The sequence below is a fragment of the Eriocheir sinensis genome, chromosome 38 (genome assembly GCF_024679095.1).
Source record: "Eriocheir sinensis breed Jianghai 21 chromosome 38, ASM2467909v1, whole genome shotgun sequence".
NCBI classification, from domain to species: Eukaryota; Metazoa; Arthropoda; class Malacostraca; order Decapoda; family Varunidae; genus Eriocheir; species Eriocheir sinensis.
Window position 1 is genome coordinate 12232989 of NC_066546.1, and position 22500 is coordinate 12255488.

General features: G+C 44.5%; 1 protein-coding gene and 2 long non-coding RNA genes across 8 annotated transcripts in view; 2 read left to right on the top strand and 1 right to left on the bottom strand.

Annotated features, from left to right (window-relative positions):
* LOC127008671 (insulin-like growth factor-binding protein complex acid labile subunit) overlaps positions 1-9557 on the top strand; it is an 89698-nt gene extending 80141 nt beyond the window's left edge. For all 4 annotated transcript variants that reach the window (XM_050880974.1, XM_050880975.1, XM_050880972.1 and 1 more), the window contains 3 exons: positions 5529-7230; positions 7444-7594; positions 7707-9557. In XM_050880974.1, the coding sequence (XP_050736931.1) occupies positions 5866-7230; positions 7444-7594; positions 7707-8335 (2145 nt within the window). In that variant the 5' untranslated portion in view covers positions 5529-5865 and the 3' untranslated portion in view covers positions 8336-9557. The remainder of the gene's footprint in view (positions 1-5528; positions 7231-7443; positions 7595-7706) is intronic.
* Positions 9558-9756: 199 nt separating this feature from the next.
* On the top strand, positions 9757-13901 carry LOC127008673 (uncharacterized). Its single transcript, XR_007761241.1, has 3 exons — positions 9757-9823; positions 11336-11497; positions 12608-13901. It is a non-coding gene; the product is annotated as an uncharacterized LOC127008673 (long non-coding RNA).
* A 1449-nt stretch (positions 13902-15350) lies between these two features.
* Positions 15351-22500, bottom strand: part of LOC127008672 (uncharacterized) — a 16046-nt gene continuing 8896 nt past the window's right edge. Inside the window, exons 2-4 of one of the 3 annotated variants that reach the window (XR_007761239.1) lie at positions 21446-21556; positions 18096-18999; positions 15351-16193 (exon numbers count right to left, since the gene is read on the bottom strand). This is a non-coding gene — a long non-coding RNA (uncharacterized LOC127008672). Of the gene's footprint in view, positions 19000-21445; positions 21557-22500 lie in introns of all 3 variants that reach the window. The other 2 variants (XR_007761240.1, XR_007761238.1) reach the window with 2 other exon arrangements.

The window sequence follows — 22500 nt, forward strand, 5'->3', positions numbered from 1 at the left end:
TCCTCCTCCTCTTCTTGTTCCTTTTCTTCTTCCTCTTTTTCTTCTTCTTTTCCTTCTTTTGCTGTTTTCGCTCTTCCTCCTCCTCTTCTTTATCCTCAGTCCCCTCCCTTTCCTTACCTTCTTTTCTTTCTCCTCCTCCTCCTCTTCGACCTTCTTATTCTTAGTTTCCTATATATAACCTCCTCCTTACACTGTCTTCTTCCATCGTTCCTATTTTTCCCCCTGACTTCCACTTCTTCACCACCTTCTCTCCTTGTCCTCCTCCTTTCCCTTGCCTCCTTATCCCCCCTCTGCACATTCTTCTCCTTCCAGTTTATTTCTTACCTCCTTCCTTTTCTTTCCCGTCACTACAACTTTTTTTATCTCATTTTTCCACTGCTTTCTTCCCTCCTTCCTCTTTCTTCCCTTCTCCAACTTTTATTCACTTTCTTCCACTTTCTTTCTCCTCGTTGCCCTCCTCTCCTCTCCATCGCTCCCCCCAATCCTTCTCGACCTCCTCTTCCCCTTCCTTGCCCTCTCCCCCATGTCCTCCTCCTTCTCCTCTTCATCCTTCACTTAAGAGGTCAATCCAAAACACATGTCGTCTCCTCACGCTCACACCCAAAAAATCGGTCATAAAAAATACATAATTGGAAAGATGGATTAGTCGCTGCTTCTTGAATGCAGGAAAAAAAAAAAAAACGCGGAAAAGATTTGAAAACAGGCGATGACTGGCTTGTTGAGGCTCACTTACCTCCTCTGGTGAGCATAACGCGAACTAGAGCACGAGAGAGAGAGAGAGAGAGAGAGAGAGAGAGAGAAAATGAAAGTCGCACGTATACATTCAAGCACATACTGATTCTCTCTCTCTCTCTCTCTCTCTCTCTCTCTCTCTCTCTCTCTCTCTCTCTCTCGGTTGCTGCAATAGACGACATGACCACCGCTTGGTTTTAAGAAGCGTGAAAAATCAAAACGAAAAAAAGATAAAAGCATCAGTCATTGCCATGTGGTATGCTAACCCTCTTACACATCCATAGAGAGAGAGAGAGAGAGAGAGAGAGAGAGAGAGAGAGAGGGGAGTCCTCGTCAGTTCTTTCTACTTTGTTTTATTAATGCCATAACGACGAAGCATCAGAGAACAGAATCGAAAAGTCTCTCTCTCTCTCTCTCTCTCTCTCTCTCTCTCTCTCTCTCTCTGAATGACCTACAACAACAACAACAACAATAATAATAATAATAATAATAATAATAATAATAATAATAATAATAATAATAATAATAATAATAATAATAATAATAATAATAAAGCACTGGGATTATCCACGTGTCCCTCATTATTACTGATTACACCGGTCTATGTCAATACTAGATTATGCAGAAAATGTGTTTGTTGTAGTAATTGTGTTTGTTTTTGTGTTTGAGTTGTCATTTGTTTTTCATCATTATTACTATTATCATTTTTGTCATTACTACTATTACCACTACTACTACTACTACTACTACTACTACTACTACTACTACTACTACAATTACTATTACTTCCATACCTCTCAAAACCAAATCCATTAGCACACCGTCACCTAAGAAGATTCATAGAGTACCCTCCCTCATAATTATCATTTATTCATTTCTTTCATTCATTTACAGATATTATTCGCTTATCTATTGACGGGGCGGAAAATGAAGGAGCACAACACATCTCACATTAGCCTGCGGGTCCACTTTACGATAACCACCGTGAAATTGAGCTTTGGTAAAAATAAGTTTGGGTCGTTCGTCTGGCAGAGGGGTGGGATGGCCTGGCTGAGGGGGTCCGTTGGAGGGAGGGAGGGAGAGGGACGGGGGAAGGCGGGAAGGGAAGGGAAGGGAAGGATTGGCGGCGGGTAGGAAGGGAAGGAGAGGGAGGCATTGGGTGTATTGGTGACACTAAGATAGATAGAGACACTAAGTCGAGGTTTGAGGCCCTTAAGTAGACTGTGATGGAGGAGGCAGGGGAGGCAAGAGGTAGGCAGTTACTTATAGTTAATGACATTCTCTCTCTCTCTCTCTCTCTCTCTCTCTCTCTCTCTCTCTCTCTCTCTCTCTCTCTCAGGTAGCGTTGTTGCTATTATTTCATCATCATCATCAATAGTAGTAGTAGTAGTAGTAGTAGTAGTAGTAGTAGTAGTCGTATTGTTACCATCATGATGAGCGAAGCAGAAGTTGACAGCCATATAATAAACCAGAAATTGAGTTTACGTTAATGAGTCTGTAAAACTGTATGTAAGATTTAAAGGTAATAAAACTAGTTGGCGGTCATAGTCCACGGTTTGGGCTAATGAAGTGCATAGTAGTAGTAGTAGTAGTAGTGTGTTAGTGTCTGGTGGGCCGATCATCATGTGCCTGGTAGTGTAGTTCTGTGAGATCGTGTCGGCGATGGAGAGGACGATAGTGTGTCTGGGAGCATAATAGTGGTGTTGATGCTGGCGGTGATTGTGGTGATGGTGGCGGCGTCTGGGGGTGCAATGGACGCGGTAATGGTGGTGTCGTGATGAGGGTGGTGATGGTGTCGCTTGTTGGTTGTGGTGGTGATGGTAGTGATATTTTTTGTTGGTGGTGATTGTAGTTAGGTAAATGTGGTTATGGCGATGATGGTGGTGTAACAGTCTAGTAGTAGTAGTAGTAGTAGTAGTAGTAGTAGTAGTAGTAATAGTAGAAGTAGTAGAGGTTTTGGATAGTTAGAAAATATGGATAATGACTAATAGTAACAGTCTTAAGCGTATTTTTTCCATTATCTTGTAAACTATTTCGGATTTTTGTTACAATAATAAGAACTATAAAAACAACAATAATAGTATTAACAACACCAGCAGGAACAACAAAAAACAACATCAAAAATCAACCGCATAGTCAAATAACAAAGTTTTTTTTGGTTATTAAATCCGAACACGCATCTCTAACTTTCCTTCATTAATTCTTCACACTCAACACAAACCACCGCACATTAATCTTTCACAACACTCACGCAACTGATCTTCAAGTTTTTCGTACCCATTTCAAGATAGTATTTTCAGTCAAGGACATTTGTCAACCTAAATCTGACTAAAAAGTTTTCATTCCCATTTTAGATATATTTACAGTAAAGGAAGCAGCTCAAGGTCCATAATAAATAAATAAAAAAAAGTCCGCTAGAACTGCTCCCAGAAAAGAAGAGTTGAAGGCCATTTCTAATCTACATAATGACGTAACAAGATTTCGTATTCGTTTCAAGATATATTTATTAATCAAGAACATTTGTAAACACACATTGCAACTTTCCTCATCCGCTTCAAGACTTTCTTGTGAAGGTCATTTTCTAATTTACATAACATGACCGAAATTTCCAAACACGTAATATCTTTCTTATCCTACATAATGACTAGCTAGTTTTCATATTCGTTTCAAGATATGTTTATTAGTTAAGAACATTTAAAAACATGCAAATGACTCCAAGACTTTCCTATTGAAGGTCCTTTCCTGATGTACATAAGATGAATATAAAATTTTCTTATACGTTTCAGTATATTTTTTTCAGTTAAGGACATTTGCTAACCTACACTTGACCTTCATATACACACCAAGACGAATGTTTTATTATCGTAACATGAATACTAACTTAAGTGACACGGAAAAATGATAAACGGGCAGGAAGGAATAACGCAAATCTTCCCATAACAATTATTTTTCTTGGCAGTAAAAGTCTGAAGTATTTGCTGTTAATTGCGGCGGTAACTGGGCCGTCTCCAAAACAAACTGTAAATCTTCAGAGTGCTCAGGCAAAAACATCCAACCAGTCTTAAAACACGAGGAGCCAACCGTCTTGCGCATTCAGCCGCCGCGCGCGAACCTCAGTGAACTCTCTGAAACGGCGGGCAAAAATACGTTTCTTAGTAGTGATAAATCGGGCTTGTGTAGTAGTTGTAGTAGTTATCCTGTTGGCAGCTCTAAAGGCGAGATTAAGAAAGTTATTATTGGTATAAGTGTGAGCGTGTGTATCTCTCTCTCTCTCTCTCTCTCTCTCTCTCTCTCTCTCTCTCTCTCTCTCTCTCTCCGTTAATTTGTGATAACGTAAAGAATAATGACGGATGTTTATTGCAGTCATTAGTTAAAAGGACGTGTGTGTGTGTGTGTGTGTGTGTGTGTGTGTGTGTGTGTGTGTGTGTGTGTGTCAAAAACAGATGGGTTGAGGAATGCAGCCGTAAAGCCATGTTATCACACACACACACACACACACACACACACACACATGCCAGGGACTTTTATTAATACGTACACATTAACGTTGATGGGGGATGTGTCTGACCACTTATACGAACAGCAAGGAAGTGTAGGTACATGTGTGTGTGTGTGTGTGTGTGTGTGTGTGTCTGTGTGTTGGTACAAACTCACAACTTTCCTAATTGAAGAGAAACACAGCTTTTAGTGTGTGTATGTATGTGTGTGTGTGTGTGTGTGTGTGTGTGTGTGTGTGTGTGTAATAAATGTTTAAGGAAGTCAGATGCCTTCCACACACTTTCCCAACAACAACAACAACAACAACAAGCAAGGCATAAACTGAACCAGCCCATCCAAATCAACACTTAAAAAATCTCCACAAAATAAAATCAAGACTAAGCAAATAGCAAACGACTCCATCTATTTCACTGCCGCAATAAACTTTTCAAAAACATCATCTGTACTTCTAACTGATAAAATAAAAAAGCTTATGTGCAATAGATTTTATCACACGAATTACTGAAGTGCAAGATTAGGGAAAGGTGTAGTAGTAGCAATAGTAGTAGTAGTGGTAGTAGTAGTAGTAGTAGTAGTAGTAGTGGTAGTAATAGTGGTGGTGGTGGTAGCAGAGGTAGGGGTGTTAACTTTAAAATATTGCAGATACTTTCCTTTTTGCCCTTCCCTCTCCGTCCTTCAAACTTGTTGTTGATTAATTTTGCCAAGTAACCTGAGTGATCTTTCCTGTCAACGGCACAAAAACATCCCTTTCTTACCTACTCCCCTCTCTCTCTCTCTCTCTCTCTCTCTCTCTCTCTCTCTCTCTCTCTCTCCATTGGGTATAGAATAATGGGAGTGATATGAAACGGGGCTAAACTGATAGGAACCTCCACATTTCACTCTCTTCCCGCAACACTTTACGTCTGTTTATGCAAGACGTCACAGCCGCTGCTCTTCCCCGCTACTCTGTTTATTTACGGCAAAAACTTGAGGAAGGGGAGCAGGGGAGAAAAGGGGACATTTACCCGGCAAGGGGTGATGGGGGAGGTGAGGAGAGGAGAGGAGAGGGGAGACGGATGTACACAGCTTCATCATTCTTTTTTCACCCCTTTACGCCCCACATCTGGAGAAATTATGTTTTATTCCGCGGGGAGGGAAGGCGTGGAAGGGATTTTGAAAGGATGAAGCTACTTGGACTGTGTATGTGTGTCTGCTGCTGTTTTTATCAAGTTCCGTGTTCTTTGAGTGTGCTACATGTATTGAGTTTTTGTGGGCGTGGCCCCTAATGCTTTTTCCTGATGGTTTTAATTTTCTTTCAGATGTGGCTCGCCGTAATCAGAAGAGGGAAGGGAAATAACTAATGCACTTGTGGAAGACGTCGGGAATAGCTCAGTGGGAGGCGGAGGCGGCAGCGAGTTGCGGCGCCGCAGTTGTCGTACCGCATGGCCTCTGCTTCATCGGCTTCCTTCTGCTTCTCCCAAGTGGACGTCGATGATATTTACGACTGACCACCACCGCGGGGATGTAATGCCCCGAGATATCTCATTGTTAGTCTGTCTGTGCATCAGTATGGCGTCGGGGTGGTGGTGAGGGCGCGAGAGTAGCGATGAAGGGGACGGGGGTGTTGTCCTCCTTGTCGTAGACTCTCTTGGGCTAATGGCGGGCAAGGTGATAATGCCTAATTCACATGGCAGCTTCAAGGGCCGCAGCCAATGTGTCGAGGCCGCTGGGGGGCGGCCAGGGGAGGGAGGACACGGACGAGACGCATCTCCCGCCGCGTATCCCGCAGGGGGTCGCGTCCGTCGTCCCTGCGGGAGGGAACTAACAGTGTCTTTATACGTGAGAACTTTGCTCAAAGTGATGTCTGGCGTTTGTTCCGCGGCACGTTGCGGCGGGGCTCGGCGACGCAGGGGCTGGTGGCATGCGTCGGGGCACTGCGGCAATGCGTACGGCGTAGTGGCGTGTGCGGTGGTGCTGTGTGTGCTGCCCGTGGCAACGGAGGGGTTCTGTCCCGTAGGGTGTGTGTGTGACTACTCTAGCATGCTCGTGAGCTGTGAGGGGGCTGGTCTGGACGCGGTACCCATCCTGCTGAACCCCCGCGTGCAGAACTTGCTACTGCACGACAACAAAATCGCCTCCCTTGCCCAGTCCCTCGTTTTCTACCTCGACCTGCTGCTCCTTGACCTCTCGGGGAACGACCTTACGTCGTTAGAAAGTGGTAACTTCAAGGAGCAGCGGAAGCTTCGAGAGCTGCGTCTGGAGCACAATAAGCTGGAGAGTATTGGGGCCGGTGCCCTGCAAGGCCTGGTGGGGCTGCAACGGCTGGCACTGCAGCACAACGCCATCACACGCCTCGAGGACTGGGCCTTCGAGCCGGCCGCCAGCCTGACCGAGCTGGACCTGTCCCACAACAAGCTGCGGGCGGTGGGGCCGGCCGGCCTGCGGGGCCTGGAGGCGCTGGAACGTCTTGATCTCAGCGGGAACAGGCTGGACCGCGTGCCCGGCGGGGGCCTCACTAACCTCACGGCGCTCCGCCACCTCAACCTCACCCACAACCTCCTCTCGCAAGTGCCTCCCCGTGCCTTCAGCGGCTTCCCGGGCCTCGCCTCCCTCGTCCTCGACAGGAACAACGTAAGTGTCGTCAACGTTGCGGCCTTCGAGGGAATGGCCGAGCTGCGGCACCTCGCCCTGGCGGACAACAGACTCGGGGCGGTGCCCTCCGCCTCCTTGGCCGCCCTCCCGCGCCTCCAAAGCCTCGACTTGAGCGGAAACCTGTTCGAGGCCCTGCCGGAGGACTGTTTCCAGGGTCTACAGAGCCTGGAGACTCTGAGGGTGTCCAGGTGTCCCCGCCTGTACACGGTGAGCGGCGAGGCCTTCCTCAGCACGGGCAGCCTCCACGCCCTCACGCTGAGCCACAACCCACGCCTCGCTGTCCTGCCCCCCACCGCTCTCTCCCACCTGCTCAACCTCCGCCACCTGGACCTCTCCGCCTGTGGCCTTCGCACCCTCACCCCAACACAGGTAAACAGGAGGTCGCCGCCCGCCGCCCGCATTGCCGCTAAGTGGCCGGGCGCGGCGGGTTTGACTTAGCCAGGTAAACAAACTTTGAGGCTCTCCAGGCAAGACGAGAGGCAACAAAGGCACTCAGAGGCTTGCTACATTATACAGAGAGAGAGAGAGAGAGAGAGAGAGAGAGAGAGAGAGAAAACCACACCCACTCCTCGTCTCCCACAGGTCCCGCTGCAGAATCTACGAAGCCTCAGGTTAGCGGGCAACCCTCTCACGTGCAACTGTTCCCTGGTTTGGTTCTCGCGGCTCGTGGCTAATCCCAACGCTTCCATAACGCTTGACCAGCCCTCCTGTGCCAGCCCCCCTTCACTATACGGTAAGTAGCAGTAATAGTAGCATAGTAGTAGTAGTAGTTGTAGTATGAGGAGGAGGAGGAGGAGTTGTAGTAGTAGCAGTAGTAGTAGTAGTAACAGGTGTCCTTCCCATAGGTGTCTCTCTGCGCGGGCTGGACGGCGAGCAGGTGGGATGTGAGGCTGGCGCGGGGATGTGGGCGGCAGTGGCGGGCGTGTGCGTGAGTGTGCTGCTTCTCCTCTCCCTCTGCATCATGCTTGCGTTCTGCTGGAGGCGGAAGAGAAGGAAGAGGAAGAGGAAGAGGAGGAGCGACGAGGACAAGGGGTATTGGGAGGACCCGTTTCTTCCTGACGGAGGCTTGTCTGTCACGCGCCTCCCCTCCCGCCCTCTCAACGGGGACCCCACCCACTCCACCCTCTCCCAGCCCACTCGCCTCGGCCCCCCGCCACGCCTGCCCCCCACCCACCCCCTCCACCACCACCTCCACCATCAGGGGTGCCTACAGCAGTGCCCCTACGCGGCCCTCCACCCCCTCTACCGCCCCCTCCTCCACCCTGACTACGGGGACAGCAGAGGCCGCCCATCGCCCCCCACCACCCCCTCTACTCTGACCCGCCCGCCCCCCCTCCCCCTAAGCGACCCCCCCAACTGGTACGCGACGATTGGTGGGGGCGATGGTGGGGAGGACAGTGGAAGGGAGAGTCGCCCCCCCACCCCCCTTGATCTCTCCCCAAGTCCACGTAAAGTTCCCGTGACGTATGTTTGACCTATTTTGACCTAACCTGACCCCTTGACCTTTTGCCCTTGTTAAAGTGTGTGTGTGTGTGTGTGTGTGTGTGTGTGTGTGTGTGTGTGTGTGTGTGTGTGTGTGTGTGTGTGTGTGTGTGTGTGTGTGTTGACCATTTGATTAGCATATTCGTCCTTTTTTCTCATCAGCTGTACATACCAACATTACCATTTTAAGGCTTTTTTTTTTCTCTCTTCCATTTTTTATCATCGCATAGAAAGGAGGCGCCATACGTATATAGAAAATGCGACGTATTATCATTACGACCTTCCCTTTCTTCTTTAACCATTACTTCCGTTTTCTTTTGTAATATATTTTCCGTGTGTATTATTTTTAAGCTTGTGACATGATCTTTTTTTATTGAATTTTGCCTTTTTTTTTTGGACCTGGTGACCTTTGTCCTGGTTTCTGGAAGGTGTAAATAAGATGACCTTTTTAAGTTTGTCAAGCCATGAAAATCTTCCCTTTTTTTATTTGAATATGAGATGCAGTTTCGTGTTTTTTTACTGATATTTTTCTTACTGTGGAGTGTGTTTACATATCAGAGAGAGAGAGAGAGAGAGAGAGAGAGAGAGAGAGAGAGAGAGAGAGAGAGAGAGAGAGTTTTGTAATAATGGAAAAAGCTCACAACAATATACTCGCAACAATTAACAATCATCATCACTCGGCTAATTTTTCATACATCATTATTTTTCCTTTATTTTTTTTCGCTTTAAGCATTTTCCGGCCTCTTTCATTTATTTTCACCGTGTTATGTTTGTGCTTTAAAAAGGGATGCGCTGGTTGCATGGGTCTTTTCCTAATTACTCTTGGTGGGGTTGATTGTGTTCTCCGCTAACCCCAAACATTATTATTATTATCATTATTATTATTATTATTATTATGGTTATTGGCTTCTTGCAAGTACGTGCATATACCGTCCATTTATTGATTGCTCATAAAACTGGCTCGACACAACAATTTTTCTCCGCTTCGATTGTGTAATAGCTCGGCAGTCAAGGTTATGTTCCTTTATTTTCTGTTTAATTTCCATTCCAAACACACACACACACACACACACACACACACACACACACACACACACACACACACACACACACACGTATTCCATGAAGGTTTCGAGGCCTCTGTTCACAGGCTTCGCGATGCTCATCTGTTTTTTTCCTCGAAGTTTTGTCAGAATAAAGATTTTTCCACTTGATCGCCGGTTTATTTTAATTAATGAACCTCTTTTTGTATGCCTGAAATCATGTTATAAACTATCCTTATCATTTATTTGGATCTGAAATTGCCCAAACTGTGATACCTGTGTAGTTGAGAAATCAGGTTCTAGAGGGCGTGAGCAGCGGCGAGGTGACTGAACTCAGTCACTGAAGGGCAGCGGGGCAGTTCCTTGAAGACTCTGAAGGAGAAGGACGTGCCAGTCGCTTGAAGGATTCTTTTTCCCGCTAAAGCATCGATTATAAGGTATCTATGAAGAGTATTTTGATTTAAGTCGTATATAAGTGCACTGTTTAGTATGTTCGTGCACGTATTCAAAGAAGGCTTGTGTTAGATTATAAATGGTTTGAATGTTTGATGGCACAAGTGGTCGTTAGCGAGGCCTAATTTGCTCCCAAGGAATGAGGAACCGAGGCTGTGCTGAACGCGTGTCGCATGGTTGTGGAAGTTAGTTGATTTGCCATGCTTAATAATCAATGGTAGGAGTCTTTCAAATAAGTATAAACAAGGTTATGTCAAGTGTACCGTTGCTGGGTCAGGCTGAGTGGTGGCGCGGTTTGGGTCCTTGGCGCATGCAGCTTCCATACGCTTCCGACACCACGAACAACCTCGTCTCCATACCACTCTTTGCTTTCAAGACTGACTTTCGCCGGTGGTACGTTCACTTAACATATCGTCACCTTCATAAAGAAACCGCCTAAGTCATTATTTTCTACTTTACAGGAAATCAGAAAAGAACTGTCATTATCTTATTTGACTTAAGATTTAGGCAGAAATGAAAAGGTCAATTCTAGAACACTCAAACCCTGAATGACGAAGGCAACTATACAAAAATGGGCGTCACATGATGAAAAATTGATGTAAACAAAAACCTGGAAATCACTGAGAAATGACTTGGGCAATTATTTTATGAGGGTGACGATATGTACTGCAGTTTTCACACGTTCAAGACGCTGATTTAAAGTTATAAACACGATTGTAATGCGAGTGTCGCGTACTGTGTTGGTCAGTGTTTCGTACTGCGGTTCGGTCGTCAACTACCAGCACTCGAAAATCCTCCTCCTCCTACTCGTTATAATCCATTTCGCTAACGTGAATTGTTATAGTGATCATTGTGCAGCAGTTTCCCTTCCATTAACTAGACGCTGAAAGCATGATTGCAATCGTTTCGGTCGCATGATTATTAGATGAGTTCCGTAAGTAACGTTCTCATTACAAGCCTCAAACAAGATCCGCTCCTTGCTATTTTTCTATGAACCATTTTTACGAGTTAATGGAGTACATAGTCATCTAAATAGTCCTGGCCTTTTTTGCCCCTCTCTCTCACCCCTTATTTGCTTCTCACCTCCCCCTCCCCTCTCTTCCACCTGCCCTTCCCTCCTATCTCTCCGGCATATGACCACAGATATTGCGCCGACTAAACGAAACTTTCCAACTTTTTCCTATCTCTTCTATCTCTCTCATCCTCTCCTCCCTTTCCGGTTCTCACAACTCATTCTTCTCCCTACTCCACCCCCTCCTCCTCCTCCTCTTACTCCTACTCTTCCTTCCCTTACCACTCATTTTGTCTCCTTTCCATTTTCTCCTTTGTTCTTTACGTAAGTGTAACAAACCGCTCCCGTCTCGTGCTGATGGTGATAGGACGCTTCAGATAAACGAACCCTTCACAATCGGTTTATTAATTTCAGGGTCATACAATTTGGCGTTATTACACGGGGACGAATTTGCTCAGGAATGACACTTTCCTTGTCTTAACAGTATTGACGGGCGGGGATGGCGGGTGGAGGCAGACTGATGGGCCAGGTGAGCCAAGGTGTGCAGTGAGCCACCAATGAGATGGACGGGCGTAGTGTGTTGCCTCGTCGCCGCCCGCCTGTACCGACTCCGATGCACGCGGGCAAATTAATCATTGGCGTCGAGGTCAGTCATCGTTCCTCCACAGTAACCTTACCTCCACCAAATAATTAGTTAAACTCCACCAGGTAAAGTAACTGACCCCTTCCCCCCCCTTCCCTATTGATTTTGAAATTAATTATCCTTCCTTTCCCTGGGCACAAGCTCTGATCGCCATCCAACAAGAAACCTCTATAAAAATATCACAAAGCCGCCCCTGGAACACCAGTAGAGAAAGTCCAGCTAACCTAATGCCACTCAGTAAAGTTACCCGCTAAATCAAGTACAAAAAACCAGTATCTATGGTTAAATTTTTTTGTTCTTGCTTAGGTGCAATAGAAGTGTTGTTTTGAAGAAGTCTGAAGTTCAGAGTAAGGCTTTGTAAGATCAAGTAACAGTATATTGTAATGGTTATTTTGAAATAGTGCATTAATGAGCGTTGAGCAAGGTCTTCTAATGAGTATGCTACCTTGTATTCATAATACCTATTAGGGCCAGGAGCAGCAATGGGAAAATGCATTTTAACTTGTGGTCACCGATCCATGAGGCTTTTGGTTATGATCCAGTTTGTGAGATGAAGTGTAGCTGAGCTGTTAAGTGTGGTCCTGTAGATCCAGCCAATCTGTAGATTTTTAAATTAATGAATAGTTGTAACCTACAAGGTCAATGGAGATCCTTAACAAGGTCATACCACAAGGGGAATAATTATGTAGCCTTACCTGCCTGTTGAACCACATTGTCGGTGAGGCAGGTAAGTAAAGGATATCTTTTTTTTTCATATTTCCATACATTGAAGTTTGTCTCACCTGCTCGACATTTCTCTGCTATGGTGAGGCATTTCAATTGATCACTTTTACCTTAATCATTAAAATGCTTTGCAATTTGAAACGAGAATGAAAGACCAAGTTTTTTCAAGATGGTGGCAATTCAAATGTCAAGGTTGGAGACTTTTTCTAAAGCTGCCAACCTTTTTAGTCTAAAAAGGAAGTCCTTCAATTACAATTTTATTTTCCTAGCTTATTGTTTGCCTCATGCTCAGTCATTTAGTTACCAGTGAGCCGTGGTACCATACAAAACTAAGTTGGTGCAGCAGTGACAAAATTTGGTTTGAATGTTAAGCTAAAGGTAATTTTTCAGGTGGTTCTGCTGAGGTGACTGGATGGTTAAGCTGACACCAAGATTGTTTTAAGTGACCTTCTCAAGGACCTGCTGACATTGAGGAGAGCTACTCAAGCTCTGGAACAAGTTTGGAGCTTAAAGACAAGTCTTCTACTCAGATTTGAGATAAGCATGTTGAGTATATTCATGTTAATGTTGGTTTTGAACTTTTTTCTTGATGGGCAAAGTTTAGAGGGTCAACATTTCCATGGATAGTGTTTCTTGGGGGTGAAGTTTATTTGTCTGAGTATATTGTAGATTTGAAGGGAAACTCACCTTTATGAATGAGGTACATATGCATACTATCCTTGCTACACCCCATGCATCTCAAATACATAAGCTTCCCTGCCTCAGTTCTACATTTGAGTTTTTCCATAAGCCAATTTCAATCCCATCCCACTTGCAAATGTAAAATCATCTCATATTATGCAAAGCTCATACCCCTTTAATGACAGGCCCTGGGAAGCTTCTCTTTTTTGATGCACCACTTTTCTTCCACCTTTCTTCTGGTTGCAACTAATGAGTGGTCAGGCTTAAGTGACTAAACTAACCTATAAATGTTATTTCATTTATCTGTCAAGCCAGATTCAACTTGAAAGCTAACTTTCTCTTCCATAACTCACCATCTGGAGTAGTGCTCCACCAGTAACTGATCCAGCAGTTCACAAACACGATAAAGCCGAGAGAGGAAGGCATAGTGTTTGTAGATTCCATAGTTTACAAATTCCAAGTCTAAAGGAAGGCCGGATCATCGGTGTTATATCTGGGAATTAAAACATCAGTCATGATAGATCTGCACAAAAACAATGGAAATCAGGGATATAGAGATCATTCTCTCTGCAGTTCTGTAGCCCTGCCCATGGCTAAAAGTCAACCTGATCCAAGGGCTTGCAACCCCTCCATATAGAACCATATAGAACTATAACCCCTCTCGACTTTTAAGAAGTAGAGGTCAGGATTGAGGCTCCAGTGGCTACCACAACCTGGTTCTGTTTGGAGGCCTGACCATGCACTGGGCTTCCTTGGTGCATCTGCATCAAATAAGCTTCCCGCCTAGGACAGGTATAGAGTAAAGCCTGTGGGACTCTTGTATCCTGAAAGGGGGCCTATTAGCCTCCCCCCCGTTTTTTTTTTAGATTTTGTCAATGATACGGTAATCCTCACAGCTGCTGGAGGTTCCAGTGATGGCTCTCAATGAACTTAAAGGGAGATGCCATTGGGACTTTGGTCTCCTTGGCAAAGATTAAAACACAAGTGCCCTGCCCTATGCCCCTGTCCACCCAGCAGTGAATGGGTACCAGGTATTATCGGGGGTTGTGTCCCATCTCCTGGGATCTGTTCCCTTCTATAATTCCTTCCCCTTTTGTCTCTCTCTGGCATATGACCACAGATGTTGCGCCGACTAAACAAAAATTTCCTTTCCTTTCACCCAACCAGTTAGCTCCCATAGCTATGGAAGAGGAGGTGAGGCTTCAGGACCAAGTTGTGTACTCTGAGACTCAGTGTTTTTACTGTATTCATCTATGGCTCTGATGCCCTGTTTTCTCATGGGACTTCCAGTAAAGGGCTGGCCACTGCATCAGCCTCCAGTTTGTATTGCTATGGCACTCCCTCTCTGCATCTTCCCTTGCCTGCCAACTTGCTGTCTCCAATACTCATCCACTATTTTTTACTATTATATGTTGTGAAACTTGTTGCATGCCCATGAGGTTAGTTTAGCTGCTGATGAATGATGACTGTAGTATACTGAGTGTAATGGGAAAAAATGTTAGGGGATGTGTTTTGATGTATCTTGAGAACTTTGTTAACCGTTTTAAAAATTGGTTAACCTCGTTAATTGCATATGACTGTGGTCTGTTCAAACCAACCATTCCTCTGGTGCCTAACCTCCTCTCTTGCCTCGACCTTATTGGCTGGTTTTATCTCTCAGCTCTCATGGAGGTGACGGTCACTTGCACATGCTCTTGGTGTTTCATGTGACCGGTGACTGGGTTTAAATATATAGGGACAATTTTATGTAAGCATGGAAGTATGGAAAGTGAGTGAAGGGCAGACAGGTATTAGGTGCATTGGAGAAGGTTATGAAAGGAAGAAGTGTGAGCATGGAGGTGAAGAGGGATATAAGGAACAGTATTGTCCTGCCAACCCTGTCATATGCATCAGAGACGTGGGACGTGGACATGGAATGCAGCACAGCAATCGAGAATGTGTGCAGTGGAAATGAGCGGATTGTGAAGCATGGTGTGCTGAGATGGTTTGGACATGTGGTGAGGATGAATTTGTTTAGAGAGTGTATGAGGTGAGCGAGTATTGAAGCGAGAGAGTTGGAAGAAGCAGGATTGAGTGTGCTGAGAAGGAGTGCCAGAACAGGGAGAGATGGAGACACTTCTGCTGTGGCCACCCTCTGGAGGGAAATTCCCATGAGGGAGCAGGGCATCAGAGGTATAGATAGGTAGTGACAAGTACAGTTAAAACCTACAATTACAGCTGCATATATTAGTGTTGAGCTAAGGTGATTAACATAAAGCATGTAACACCAAGAACATGTGTTGACTGTAACCTCCCTGAGAGCCAAAACCAGCCAGTCAGGTCAATCGCCATGACGGCAAGTGAGCCAGTTGGATGCACTGTTATAAGCACTGCTTTGAACAGAAGGCAAAAATACTTCAAAAAGCCTCCAGAGAAACACTAGCAGGGGTTGGTTCTTAAAACCAGGTAACAATATTCTTCAGTAAATTTATTTGAAAATTTTTCCAGTTATATGGCAAAAGTAGTAGTACAAGTTTGCTGAATTTAGTAATGCAATCCTTATGTAGCAACCCCTCTGACAGAAAGCCTCCCAGACTCCCTCAGCGAGTGGGGTACCTCTTTGGCCAATGGTTAGAGAAATGGCTTCCCATTGGCTGGTCATGAGTTTGATCCCTAGTGCTGGAAAGCCTTTCTGGGTATGGATAAATTTCACATGTTTTGTGACATGCAGAGGTCGTGTGAATGATGTGGAAAGAGGAAATCTGGCAGTACAATGTGGTGGCAAAACTACATTGTATTGCCAGAATTCCTTTCTACAGCATCCACATGACTTCTGCATGTTATGAAAACATGAAATTAATCCGGATTAATCCGGACCCAGAAAGGGTTTCTGGCACCAGGGATCAAATTCATGACTGGCCAGATGGGACGCCACTCTGATAAATCGGCCAGCGGTGCCCCACTTGCTGAGTGAGTTCGAGAGGCCTTCCGTAAGGCCAAAGCTTCAGTGGACATTGCTGCCCCCATCTTCAGTGGTAAAGATGGTGGCAGTGTCCACCAAAACTGTTTGGTAAATATACACCTTTCTTATATGCCAGTGAGTTTTTTTCACATTCTGATGTTTATCAGAAAGTCAATCAAACTTCTCTAGTCCTTTATGATGAATGTTAATAATCAGTAATACAGTAACTTTCCCTGACAGCTTTGAGGATCTGTCAAACACCACTCCTGACATACAGCTGAGGTACACCTGACAGCCAATTTATCTCTCCATCTTGGTGGGCCAATACCTGCCTGACTCTGGAGTGCACCACACCTGAAAGAAGAAACATTTTAGCATCAAGACCAGGACTACTGCTGCCTTCACTGGGGCCAAATATTCTTGGAGGTTTATTATTGTAAGACCTTTTTGGATGCAGTGGCTAGTGTGCCAAGGTACACATCCCTGGTTGTGAAATACAGGAAAAGAGCTGTGTGGGTGTTAGTTCATCCCTCACAATGTCTAAATATTATTATTTGGAAATACATATTCCTGTGTTGCCACCGTGGTCTAGCTGTGCAGTGCAGCTTGTGAGCTCACAATAGTGTGAATGGTTGTCACGTGATGATTTTCTTGTATAAACTGGTAGATGGAATAACTACACAAATGTAGTGTGAATATAACTAGACCTTGTTGTGCTATATTTTAGTTGGGTGCTAAGAAGGAAACTCTTTATGCTTGGTCATCAGCATGGAGCCCACCCAGCATTTTGGACTGGTCAATAAATGGGTACTGTACCTGGGGAAGGTAAACTGTGGTAACCTAGATGTCACACTGGCCCTGTGTCCCATGGTAAGGGTACTTCCCACCACAGGCTCAAGGGCCAATGCAACGGAGATAAGCATGAAGGCCACAAGCATCTGTTTTCCAAGTGTCTGGAGGTAAAAAGGTAGAGTTGGGAGCATACACTACAGCTGTGTATGGTGGTAACCCTCATCTCCATCCCATTGTCCCTGGGGGAGAACCCATTAACCTGATGTAGGGTCATAACAACATCTGGGTTACCACACTATAATTCCCCAGGTCCCCATTTACTGACCTTCACAAATGGAAGGATCAACAGCTGGGTGAGCTCCATGCTGACGACCAAGCATAAAGTTTCCTTCCCAGCACCCAACTGAAATATAGCACAACAAGGTCTAGTTATATTCACACTACATTTGTGTAGTTATTTCATCTACCAATTTATACAGGAAAATCATCATGTAACAACCATTCACACTAATGTGAGCTCACAAGCTGCACTGCACAGCTAGACCATGGTGGCAACTCAGGAATATGTATTTCCATATAATAATATTTAGACATTGTGAGGGCTGAACTAACACCCACATGGATAGTTATATGGTTCGTGCTTTTATTGATTGTTTTCCAGTCAACCAGCAGCTGTGGCATTGATGCTTCGTAACCCTGCCTTGATTCGTCCGCCGTCTCGAGGCTTCCTCTGCTTCACTCCCTGGCGTCACTCATTATTCCACGTGACGTCGAGGCGGGTTATCAAGGGAGAAGAATCAGAGTGGAGCTGACCCCTGAGCTGTCCAGGACCTTTGAGCATCTGACGCCTCCCTCTCACTATTGGAGCCTTGCAGCCAAGTGGGCGCTGTCTGCCTGTGCCTCCGTCCAGTTTCCATGCTGGGCTGACACAGCCTGTCCGTCCCGCTGGCTCACCCGTCACCATCTTCGGGTTCTCATGCAGCTGCCATTCTGCTGAGCCCATAACCCTCCATCGAGTGACGTCTTCAAGGTAGCTGTCCATCTCTGCTGGTTCAACCGTCTTCTCTTGACCCGAGGAACCACTCTCAGCCGCCGGATCGGGCTGCCGCGTCCCCTGTGTCCTGTCCAAGTCTGGTTGAGGTTACGGGAGGTGTACTGGACTTATATTTATATACATACACTTAAACGTTTTGCTTGTTTTGCTCATATTTCCTTAGAAACCTGGTGAAGGTATAATCATCCTTGGACTCGACTGAAGTAGTTGCCGACGTTCTCCTATCTTTATCAGTCCTACTATTTTTAAAACCTTTAACAAATGGTTTTGCATCACTGAATCCCTACCATTCTCCTCATTAGGCAAGGATTATGGATAATATATGTATTCAAGACCTTGGAGCACTGGTACTATATTAACACTTTTTACACCATTACTTTAAATGTTTCTAGTTTCTACATTGTACCCACCTATATAACAGCACACACAAATGCTGCTTTCATGCCTCTTCTCACAACACGGCAGCAACTTTCTTTTCCCCATTGTTGCAGGAATCATCCCTTCACCTGCAGCCTGTAATAAAGGATGAAGTTATCTCATGATGTACACAAAACAGCCATCCTATAATAACTACCCAGCACAGTGGATCTTTTTTGGCAAGTGATGTCATTCTTTAATCTACCAATAAATTTTAAAATACCGAGTGTTGTCTCAACCTATTTCCTCAATAACATAGCATGGATATAATATAATTTGGTGCTTGATGCCTAAAATTATCATGCATGTGTCTAATAATTGCACAAACAATCTTCCACCCAGATACTACTACTTGTGTGTGTGGCCATAAGAGAAGATGTCTGTTTTCCCTGTTCAGACCCTTTAATTGGTCATCAGCGGTGTCTCCCACCTTGCCAACTTCTTAAGTACTCCTCAATCATATCCCTTCACACACCTTTCTATTTAACTTTTCACAGAACTTGTACTTCAAACTATATTTAACCTTGTTACACAACCAAATAACTTCAATCTTCATATTATTCATTCTATGACTGCATTTGACATCTTTTGCTCTCTGTACTACTCAAAAGCATGTACCGAAGAGACTGGCTACCTCTAAGGACCGATGTTACACCACCACATGCCTTCCATTCCTGAAGCCTTGATACTCACTGACCACACCATACCAGCAATGGGTATATCAGTTACCATGCAAGTCAAAGGAGGCAATCCATCAGGAGGGAGTGCTACATACATACATATAGTGGGTACTTAGCCAACTTTGCTAGTTCCAAATGGGGTCTGAGATGAGGTACCCATCTGGTGCTCATGTTGTTCTTGTAACAGGGTCTTTGCCTTGGAGAGGAGGTGCAAATGCTGCAAAGAAAAGGAAAAACAATGTTAAAAAAGCAAACATGACTAAATTGTAAACCTTGAAAAAAAAAATTAGTGTAGGATAACAAATAAAATGAGGGGACTGGATAACTTCAGAGTAAGATGCTTCAAGTGTCTGTCAGGGTGCTGGCTCCTTAGTGGGAATGGTAATGCTATCCGAGCCAAGGCAGGTTGGGGTGGGGTGGGCTATCCCGTGTCAGTCCTTGGCCCCAAACAGTGGAAACAAATGAGCTATGTATATCCCTTTCTGCTGCAACCTCTCTGTGATTCAGTCCTTTACCCTGGCACAAGAACGATACTAAATTATGTATGGGAAAAATTTGTGTGACTTGTATGGAGGAGTTGGAAGGGAAAGACTGAGTGCAGTGTCAATGGCTTGAGGTGGGACTTGAACCTGAGATGGGTAGAGTGTTTGCTACCCACCTCACTAGTTGTGGTTCAAACCCTAGCCACGCCAAAGTTTATATAGTGCCCCAATCTCAGGCTTGGGTGTTCCTCATAAGCTTTAAAATGAGTAGAAGCTTTAATCTGACAGGTGGCTGGTGATGGCATCCTGTTCCTGTGGTGATTTGGATCAGCGGGTAATGGAAACAGGATAGCTCAGGTTCTCCGAGCAGGAGTTATTGGTAAACTTTGGAATAAACTGAAACACAAATTTATCTGGTTTGGAAGGGAAAATCGTACACCAGTGACTTGCCCAACATTTAAAGCGACCATAATGCCGCTCCATCGGTTGAGGTTCGAATCCCGGCCTTGGCAAAGTTAATCAACCCTCCCCCCTCCCCAGGATCTGATATGAGTTAATCTTATGTTTCTGAATGAGTTAAGGCTCACCTCAGATATTATTTGTGTAAGTGTGAAAAAATTCTGGAAACTATATAAAACGGAGGTAGGCATTTATTCTTAGACCCTCCCCTAAAATATTATGTTTGTGCAGCCTTATATCTTAACAACTATACAATAACAATAAGGTACTACTATAGAATTACACCCAACTCGTTATGGTGATTGACACTTGTTCCATGCAGTTTTTAATGTGTTGATCATCGCTGATAACCATTTCTGATTTAAAATATTAATTTCTAAGACGAACAACTAATTATCACAGCCAAGACTGTGATAGATTACTACTTTACTGTGAGTTAGCTTACAAATTTAACCCGGTAGCAGCGACGGGCCAAATTTGTGGCTTTACCGTGCAGCAGCGACGCGCCAAATTTGTGCCAAGATATAAACCCCCCAAAATAGATGATACATAATCTGATCACAAATGCTTTGATATATATTATGAAATGGTTTGTGTGAGGGGTGATTTTTTCTCATTTTTCTCGCTTAGAGGGACCATTAAGAAACGTGATCCCTGCTGCTACCGGGTTAAAGGCAATAGAAATAGACTATTCTTAGTGGAAATATAATACAGTTTAAGTGGCAATAGATTACAATCCGTGAGGTTTGCATGGGGTACTAATAGCTCAGGAAAGCGAGGAGTGGGAGTGTGAGCATGTGGTACAATGGAGGTATTATAAGCTACATAGGGGGCATAATCCAGCCATATTTAAGAATGCATGGCTCAATACATGGACATTTTTTTTAATGGCTGGCAAATCCACAGCACACAGCTTCTCATTCTCACAGGCTATCCAGGTTTGAGAATCAGATGTATTTTACTGAATATCAACCCGGTAGCTGCGGGGATCATGTTTCAGGCCCCTCTAAGTGAGAAAAATGAGAAAAAATCATCACTCACGCAAACCATTTCACAATATATATCAACGCATTTGTGATCAGTTTATGCATCATCATGACAAAAATTTGGCCTGTCGCTGGTACAAAGTAAAGTCACAAATTTGGCCCATCGCTGCTACCGGGTGAACATGAAATGGATTTGGGCAGGTCATGTCATGTCAAGAGTAAAACTGATAACAGAGGAACAACCAAAGTATGTGAATGGTAACCTACTAATTGTTGATAACAGGACAAATAGAGAATCAGAAGAACTGGGTGTAATTCTGGAGTCTTACGGATAAGGAAGCAATCTAGGGTAATCATTTTCCATTACCTATTAGATGGACTACAATAGATAAAAATACATCATATGGCCCTTGAAGGCACGAGGAAATGCATATAATTAGTGAGTTGTCAATTAATTAAGCATTATGTATCGTTCGTTTTCTTGCCCTGTTTTTTTATATATGCCGCTGGGCGAAGTAAAATTATAATTATTACTATTATTATTATTATTATTATTATTATTATTATTATTATTATTATTAAAATGCACTCAGCACCTCATTCACCCACCTGCCCCACGCCCGCCCCGCCCACCTGTGCCTTCCTTGGGGCGGGGCGGGAAACAAGCCCCGCCTACTCCTCAAGCCCCGCCCCTAATGCTCTAATAAACACCTAAATCAATGTTCCTTGGGCTTACCTTGACCCGGCTCACTGTTAGGGGGCAGGAAAGGACCACCGCCGCCACCTTCCTCACCCTTCTGCTGCAGTCACCGTCCCGGGGTGTGCTCGCAGAAAACGGAGCGCGGGTCTGCAAGGCCAACCCCAGCATTAGTGTGTGTGGCAGCAATGGACAGCCAGCTCCTCGGCTTCAGCATGTCTACTATTGTCTAGTCATACAAGTGCCATTGAAAGATAGCTACTCCTTGGCTGACGGGAACTGTGGCCAAGGATGAAGGAAATATGTCTGAGAGGAATGACTAGAGGCAGAGCAGTTAGCGAAAAATACTTAATAAACCTGGACCTGCAGTCACTGAGCTCCTGGGGCAGTGGTTTTCAACTGGTGGTCCATAACGACAGTTTTGGTCTTCCATAGGACGTTTACTAATATATATTTGGAAATAAATTGAATAGGCCTATTGGTGCACATATTCCTGCATTTATTAAAACTACATTATGAAAAATCATATGAAAAGAATTCATTAGCCATTCCCTTCATGTAAGAAATCGTTAGCCATGTATTTATGTAGGAAATACATATCACAAACCAAAATGTTCTTCGTCTACTTTCATGCTATTACTCAAAAAGAGAGACGGTCATTAGTGCTTTATTCAATCAGGCCGGTGGTCCATGGTCTGAAACGAGTCTGAAAACCACTGTCCCAGGGCATGGATAAATTCCATCATTATAATAAGTCTGACAAAAAAAGGCGACATAGAAGGCTTCAAAAATACCTCGCTGTTACCCCTCTCATTGTAACCCACAAACTTAATTTTCCCGAAGATCATAACAAACTGAGGTATTACAACACGAGACTCAACCCAGCCTGTAACCAGCTTGTTGTGTGGAGAACGTTCACTGGAAACAGGAGTGGATTTCCGGGGACTGCATTGGAAAATTTGATGTAAACAGCAGTAATATGTAGTTGGTCTGTTTGTTTAATACTAATGGGCGATTAACGTGCTGGATTTCGTGTTGGATCCTCAAAAATTGACCGCATCCACGCCAGCAACCAAGTTATCAAAAAAATCACA